The sequence below is a fragment of the Hemibagrus wyckioides genome, unplaced genomic scaffold, assembly GCF_019097595.1.
Source record: "Hemibagrus wyckioides isolate EC202008001 unplaced genomic scaffold, SWU_Hwy_1.0 Contig1, whole genome shotgun sequence".
Lineage (NCBI taxonomy): Eukaryota > Metazoa > Chordata > Actinopteri > Siluriformes > Bagridae > Hemibagrus > Hemibagrus wyckioides.
In genome coordinates this window covers 1,213,162-1,221,470 of record NW_026690769.1, presented here as the reverse complement: position 1 = coordinate 1,221,470, position 8,309 = coordinate 1,213,162, and the positions used below count along the sequence as shown (strand labels likewise).

Genomic DNA, 8,309 nt, shown 5'->3' with positions numbered 1-8,309 from the left:
AAAACATTTATACAGGTTTGAAACTATCTGAGTAAATGACAGTTTTAATTTTGGGTGAACTATTTCTTTAATGATCCATAAAACCAAGAATATTTATTCACCTGACTCTGTGTGAAAAGGGCTGGCCACCTTTCCACTGTATTCTTCACTGCAGGTTCCTTCTCTATCAGTTCCTTTCTACACAAGGCAAATGTAGAATTCATGTTCTGGGCTAGTGCAGAATTAACATGACGTTTCTTCATGTCTTCCACCATCTCCTTCCTTTTAGACTCCATGCTGGCTTCATCTTCACCATCAGGGAAGTTCGGTAGAAAGTTGATTTCAAACCTCTTGTGATGTTTCTCTGAGGCTGCTGTCCCCTTCTTTTCCAACCATTTATGGATATCTCCAAACATCCAGCTTGATGCAGTTTTGAGTGGTAGTTACCCATTTTCCATCTGAGGCTATCATACCACCTATTCCGCCCCTTAGATGAGCTCTCCTGACACTTGTAGATATGTTTTATCTCGCATGTATTGTAGATTTCCCTGATGTAATCTGTATTCAACGTCAACAGGAAAAGTAGGGATCTCAAAATATTCTGGCCATGCAGTCCATAGACTATGAGATGAATGATCATCAGAAGCCACAGACAGGACTTCAGTGTCAGCTGTGTTAGGGGTTGTTGTCATCACAGTTCCATGTGGGCTTATCTGGCAAGTCAGCAATGTAGGTAAGATTCACAAGGGAATTGCTGAATTCTGGATCTTCATACTGAAGCTTTTCTTCAAGTTGCTCCATCAGGGAGTCAACTGTCTGTGGTTTCGCAGGAAGTATGATTTTTCTGATGTCATTTTCACAAACTATAACTCAGAGTACAGTCCTTGTCTCCATATTTATTCCCTCTACAAAGGTTAAAGAATTGGGTTGGTTTTCTTAAATTAAAGTAATAGCTTCAACCGAAAAACAGTTGTCCAATTGCATAATTCTAAACCCATCCTTTGAAAAAAATGATTTGAAAAGTTTCACTCATCCTTGTTTAAATGTACTTTAAAAAGTACACAAAATAATTAATAATTTAATGTGACATCTGCCATACAGTCCAAGCATTTAAGGCAAATAAATTGGTTTGTTGAGAAATCAACTTCAATATATAATCCATTTCACTGGATCAACCCTTCACATAGAATAGCATTTAACTGCTGCTCTCTCAGGAGTGCATGCAGGATATGACCATTTAAAGAAAATGAATTACATTTCAGTTTGTTTCTTAATAAACCCATTGATACTATTCAAACACTTGAAGTTGAATGAAATTATATGATGCTTTTGTGTCCTCCTGAAGTTTGAGAAGCAATGCTTGCTATCTTCTTACATAGTAGTCAGACATCAGCAATCAGAAATCATTTCAAAAATAAGCCTTTTTGTCTTCCAAGTAAGAATGAGAGTAAATAATTTTTCAATAATTTCAAGTCTCTTTAAGCTTGAATTATCATTCATTCAGCATATGATATAATGTTTGAGTGTAACACAGGTCCTTCCCCGAAGTTTATAAGAGTTCTGAGAGTTTGGTGATTGTCAGTGATAGCACATGACAGCAAAGTTCAAAAGAACGCAGGTGCTGAATGTACCAACATGTCAGATCTTTACACACAAACAGAACAGCACTGTTGATGACAAGAATTTTGAAAAAACTATCTGAAATCAGACAGGCCTGGAAAAGTACCAACAGATACCACCATATCTGGATTATACTTGATTCCATCATTGCTCACAGATGATGCTGTGAGGACAGGATATCAAGGGCCACCATGAGGGGCAGAAGTCTAATAAATGCCCAATTCTCATGGGCATTACCCCCAGTGGTACCTTATGAGGCAAATGTGCCTGGGATGATCTGAGGCTGATAAACTTTGTCTGAGAATTTGTAAGGTAACTGCTTGATAGCTTGAGTCAGGGATTCAAGAGATATTAATTTCCTTGATACCAAATCATTAATGCACAAGGACATTTCAATAGGGATGACACCCTCCATAAGGTTGTGCATTATGTCAGGTGGAAAACCACCAACTGTGTGAAAATGTTCCAACCTTTCACTTAACACACAGCCACCTTTCACACCATGTTCCCGACCAGACCTCCTTCTCCTGGATTTCACTCCTCTTTGCAAAGCAGAACCGACATGGGTGCTCAACACTGAAACTCTCCTGTAGTCCTGCAAAAGAATGTGCACCCAGATTATCAGATGAAACAAAAAGCAAACTTCCTTTCAAACAGTCTCCTAACTGTTCAATATATACACCATGCTTTTCAAGAGTTTCAAGGTCCCTAACAAGTGGGTGCAAGATGTCTTTGTAACCATGACGTTAAATTGCACTAGCTCTGCATAAAAATGCTAGCTGAGTTGACTGAAGTGATGAAAGATCTTTTGAGGAAAGGTTGGCTAGAACCCAATAGAGAGCAAATATTTTATGTTTCTTTTGAGAAGTGCCAAGGGGATTGGCAAGTGATTTAGATGAAACCAAGCAGTCTTACCTTCGACCTTCACGGCTGTTGGAGTAGCTAAGACAACTTTTAGTGGTACAACTCGTCTGGGCTCATTCCATCTTCTCTTGAAGACCTTGACATACACCCAGTCTCCTGGTTTCACAGTCCTCAGCTCCTCGTCAATTTCGCTCGTCCTTCCCTCCGTAGCACCTTTCACCTGTTGGAATATAGCTCTGTGTATTTCAGTCAAGTGCTTCACATAATTGCCAAGCTCACTTTCAACCTGCTCCAGCGAAGGGCCCTTATAGGGCCCTCGTAGATAAGGCACAGGCATAGGTCGTCCTGTAAGCATTTCATGCGGGGTTAGATGCGTCATTCGGTTAGTTTGCATTCCCATGCTCATCAGTGCTAATGGCAAAGCTTGCTCCCAATTCATTTTTCCAGCTTCACAAATTTTTGCCAGCTTCGCTTTTAATGTTCCATTGGCCCTTTCCACCATTCCCTGCGACTGTGGGTGATAGGCACAGCCCAATCTGTGTCGTATTCTTAAATACTGGAACACTCTTCGAATCACATTGTTCACAAAGTGAGTACCACTGTCTGAGCTGATCTTATCAGGAATACCAAACCTTGGAATCACCTCACGACACAAAAATTTAGCCACTGAATCTGCATCTGCTTTAGCTGTTGGGTGCGCCTCCACCCATCTACTAAACATTTCCTCCACCACCAAAACATACCTTTTCTTCTCCTTCACCTCAGCCATATCCATGAAGTCAATGATCAGATGCCTGAATGGTCCGTCTGGCTCTGGTATGTGACCTATTGGGGCAGTAAAACTTTTCCTGTTGTTGTATTCTGCGCATATTTCACAATGTGCTAACCTGTGATCAACCATCTGAGCTAAATACGGAGACCACCATGCTCTTTGAATCCATTTGATCACTTCCCCCCTTGCGCAATGGCTCAAGCCATGCGCATCATTAATCAACGATGTGAGAACTGAGAGAGGAGCCACAAAATGTCCCTGAGGAGCCCGCCATACGCTTGTCATTACGCGTGCATTCTTAACCGCCCCCCTTTTTATCCACTTAGATATCTCATACACTGAGGCTGAGTTTTGCGCTGCGGCTAAGGAGGTTAAGTCCGTTTCTGGGTAGTCATCGCCTTCAGAGTCGGTCACAAGCATAATGTTGGTATGTCCTAAAGCTGCTGATTTTGCTGCCTCATCTGCTGTAGTGTTTCCACTGGTAACAAAAGAGCCATCTGTTTTATGCGCTAAACATTTGACGATGGCTAGTTTAGCTGGCAGAGTAATAGCATGTAACAAATCAGTTATGGCCATTCCATGCATCACAGGAGAGCCATCTGCTCTCAATAACCCTCTCTGGGCCCATGTAGGGCCGAAATAATGACACACACCATAAGCATACTGAGAATCCGTGAAAATAGTACAAGATTTCCCTGCAGCTAGCTTACAAGCTGCGGCGAGCGCTTTTAACTCAGCCAATTGTGCGGAACATGGTTGAGAAACAGCCATAGACTGAACAGTAACAAAGCTAGTCAAATCATTACTGGGCGCTACTATGGCGTAACCCGCCAAGTTCCCGTCTAGGCCTCTAAAGCACGAGCCGTCAACAAAAAAGGTTACATCCGAATGTGGCAAAGGTTGATTTTCAAGGTCTTGACGCGCTTTAGAGTATGTGGCTGAAACTTGCTGACAATCGTGCGGTTCACCATCCAATGGGGTCATCATTCTATCAGCTGGATTAACTGTCTGGCATCTTTGAATAGTCAATTCTGGTGAAGAGAGAATTACGTCGTAACCCGTCTTCCGCGCATGAGTTATCACAAATGTCGGACTGGTAAGCAGGGCGTGTAACGCATGTGTAGTGTACAATATAGTAGGATGGCCCATTGTAATGGTTGACGCCTTTTGATACGCAAAGGCTGCTGCTGCTAATCCACGATAACATGGCGGCATACCACTCTCAATGTTGTCTAGCCTGCAGCTAAAGTAAGCAACAGGCTGCTTGCCTGGTCCCTGTTGCTGAGTTAACACGGCATTAGTGAAGCCTCGTTTCTCTGATACATACAGGAAGAATGGCTTACCGTAATCAGGACTCGCTAGCGCTGGTGCTGTACAAAGATCCTCCTTCAGCATTTCGAAAGCTGCAATGGCCTCCGTCGTCCAAACCAATGCAGCTTTCTTTTGATCAGCTGCTTTTATCAACGCACGTAGTGGAGCTACCTTCAATGCAAAATCTACTATCCACTGTCTGCTATAACCCACCATACCCAAGAAAGACAACATCTGCCCAACCGTTTGCGGTTTCGGGGCTTTACGGACCGCCTCTAGATGCGTAGGCGACAGCTTACGACTAGTGCCATGCAAAACTCTTCCTAGATACTCTACTTCCTGTTTGCAGAACTGTAACTTTTCCTTGCTCACCTTGTGTCCGTTTTCTGCTAAGAGTCTCAATACTTTTAGGGAGTCTGCCTGGCACTGTTCTTTAGTTGGGCTACAAATCAAGATGTCATCAACATATGTCAGGAGAAGACTATCAATATCCAATGAAGCTAGATCCCTAGCCACAATTCGATTGAAAATTGATGGGCTTTCACAATAGCCCTGGGGCAATCTCGTGTATGTGTACTGTTGGCCGTTATACGTGAACGCAAACAAATGTTGTGAATCTGGATGCAGTGGAATACTGAAAAATGCTGAACACAAATCAATAACCGTGTACCATTTAGTATTGCCTGGGATGTTGGAGAGTAACGTATGTGGATCTGGGACTATGGGCGCTTCTGCCTCAACTATATGGTTAATAGCACGTAAATCATGCACAAGTCGCCACTTATCTGAGTTTGGTTTTCTAACTGGGAATATTGGAGTGTTGCAGCGGCTATGTGTTGGTATTAAAACCCCTGCCTCCAATAACCCCTCGAGTGTAGGCCCTATCCCTGCCTGAGCCTGTGGTGTTAGTGGATATTGTTTCTGATACGGGTACCTGACATTAGGTTTAAGTTTTATCAAAACCTGTCTTGCTGACTTTATGAGTCCTACGTCCGTAGAGTGCTGAGTCCAGAGCACACTTGGGATGGTGGCTAACAGCCCTTCAGTTTCTGTATCCGATTGTTTATCTGGTGCGATGTCTTTGTCGTCTGAAAGTGGTAACTGATAGATAGGCGACATTTTCTTTTCTATCAAGGTTTGTGTGGCTCTTAAAGTGTCTGTGCCTTTTTGAGAAATGCGCATTTTCCATCCGGTGAGGTGTGCATGTACTGATTGATGGTTGGCTTCCATTCCAGCACCTGGCTAGTTTCTTTGAGCATTGGTCCCAGGTCTTTCGATTCATATCCCCCTGCTACCATCAGTGTGATGTGTGGTATTGAGTTTGTAATCTGGTACCAGCTCTTTAAGTTATTGGGTAACTGAACTGCCGCTGCCAGTCCTTGAGGGCCCACGAAGATGTCTGTTGTCACCACATCAAACAGTTTTCCTTCCAACATGTCTGACCATAGTGTTGCATATTCTTCATTGGTGCTGTCAGGGTCAAAACACATAGTACAGTGCAACGGGCTCTTAGGTTCAGTGTAATCCGGCCGCATAGCCTGTATCCATGGCTTCCACTGTAAATAGCTGGCCTGCAACTCTGATAATGAGGGATTGTCGTTCTGTAGCCAATACACTGTGCTACACTCTGTGTCTGCCTGCGTCCCAGCCATGAGATATTGTTCTGCTGTGGTTCTGTCTCGGAATGTTACTCAGAGGCCTGTAGGGCTGCACTGAATTCTAGCCTTAAATTTACACAAAAGATCTCGTCCCAATAAATTGACTGGTGTGGAGGGTGAATACAAAAGTGGTGCCACAATGGTGGTGTCTTCTAATGTTAGTATCTGAGGCTCTGTGAAATGTAAGATCTGTGAGATCCCTCAGAAGCCTGTTGTTTTGATGGTCTTCTGAGCGAGAGGGAGATTCGAGCCTTCGCGCCCTATACATGAATATGTGGCACCCATTTCGATCATGAATGGAAAAGGACGCTCATTATTGAGTGTTACCATGACAGTTGGTTCCTGTTGCGGATGCAGTGTAGTGGCATACTGCATATTCTCCACCTCTGGCTTCTCAGGGCCGTTTCAACTCCAATTTGGTGCGGGCCCCAGTCCCGGGCCTATCTGGGGCTGATACATATGTGGGCAGTCTCTTCTCATGTGTCCAGTCCCTCCGCAGCCCCAGCACTCTAGTGGTTGTTGAGGCTGTTGGTACTGAGGATTGGGGGGTGCCTGCGCATAACTCAGTCCTTGGGGCCCTACAGGGCTCTGCGGCGCATATCCCTGCGGTGGTGATCCAAATCGTTCCCACGGCTGCCTTCTCCCTTGCCACCGACCTCTCATTGGGCGTCCTCTAAATCTTCCTTGTGCACCGCCAATGTGGACATTAAAGGGTTGAGTCATTGGGTACACCTGGCTATTTTGTGGATGCTGTGAATTTGGTGCTGCCACCTGCGGTTGTGGCATCATTTGCGGTTGCTGCGGTGTTTGTCCTTGTTGCGGCAGCATTTGGTTATTCTGTACTGGTTCTTGGCCTGCTGGGATAACCACTGCGGCTTGTATTTTTCCTGCTTTTTCTCTCTCCTCTTCTTTCTGTCTAGCTCTTGTCAACTCGCCAAGCTGTGTTTTATATAGCTGTGTCAGTAGGGCCTCTGAGGCTGTTTTCTCGTCCTTTTGTTTCTTTCTGTATTGTTCCACATAATGTATCACATGTGCTTTGTAGGTATCCCAAGGCATGGAGTTTAGACCGACCACCTCATCCAACGAGATTTTGACTGGTTCTGGTAGACATTTCTTCAGCATTAATTTAAACAGTTCTTTACTTGTGTCTGTCTCGTCCCATGTTCCACCTGTCTTTTCCTTCCATTTATTCTGATAATCATGAATGAATTTTACTACATTTTCTTCTTCCTTCAGAATCATGTGTTCCAGTTGTCCTGGGTCCATTTTCGTGGGGTAGGTTTTCCTTATTTCATTCCACAACCTATTTCTCCATGTCCCCAGTGCTATAGCATCCCAGCCTGGTAGATCCATTGCTCCTTTTAGTCCAGCTTCATCCAGTATTTCAGCTGTCTTTGCTTTCCCTATTGTTTGGGCTAATATGGCTTTCACATCTCCTATCGACAAGGTATGTCCTGCTGTCTTTTCTTCAAACTTTGTAATCCACCTCTGCCCTCCATTACACATCTCCGGTAGCTGTGAGCTTAATCCTACCATATCCATAAATGTCCATGGAACATATTGCACATCTCTTCCTTTTGTCACCAGGGGATTCATTCGAACCTCTTCCTCGTCATCAAACCCATATCTCTGTGGTGCTTTTAATGACTTCTTGTCCCTTAAGGTTCTTGGTCACGTGCGCTCCCATTCCAGCTGCTCCTCCAACGCTGTAACTGAATTTTGTAAGCGCTCTTCTAAATCTTCCAGCTGCTGCGCGAAATTACGAACACTATCCCTCACCTTCTGCTCTCTGGTGTCCCTCTGTCTCTTTATTGCATCTTCCCTTGGCTCTATGTACAGCACTCCTCTAACCTGTCTCTCTGGATCTTCTCGCCAGTATTCAGCACATGGTTGTTTTTCCGGTGGCCCTGTTGTCTTTTCTGTTCGGGATTGATTATACGCACCCTGTTCCTCACTCATTGGTTCATCTCTTTCCCATTCTTCCGGGAGCGTGGGGGGCGCTGTAGGCCCACTCGCACACGTTGAGATATATCTCTCAGCACTGTCCCCCACTGGTGTTGAGTGTGTGAACTCTTTTCCCTTTTGCAAATACTTTTCACTCTCTT

The 8,309-nt window shown here is 44.2% G+C and overlaps 1 protein-coding gene across 1 annotated transcript; it reads right to left on the bottom strand.

Annotated features, from left to right (window-relative positions):
• Window positions 1-654: 654 nt before the first annotated feature.
• On the bottom strand, window positions 655-6,081 carry LOC131349629 (uncharacterized). The gene is made up of 6 exons (XM_058385287.1): window positions 5,842-6,081; window positions 4,807-5,479; window positions 4,453-4,686; window positions 2,743-2,808; window positions 2,118-2,194; window positions 655-795 (listed from the first exon to the last, which is right to left on the bottom strand). Exons 1-6 carry the CDS (start codon window positions 6,079-6,081, stop codon window positions 655-657), a joined length of 1,431 nt encoding a protein of 476 aa, XP_058241270.1.
• Between the last annotated feature and the right edge of the window lie 2,228 nt (window positions 6,082-8,309).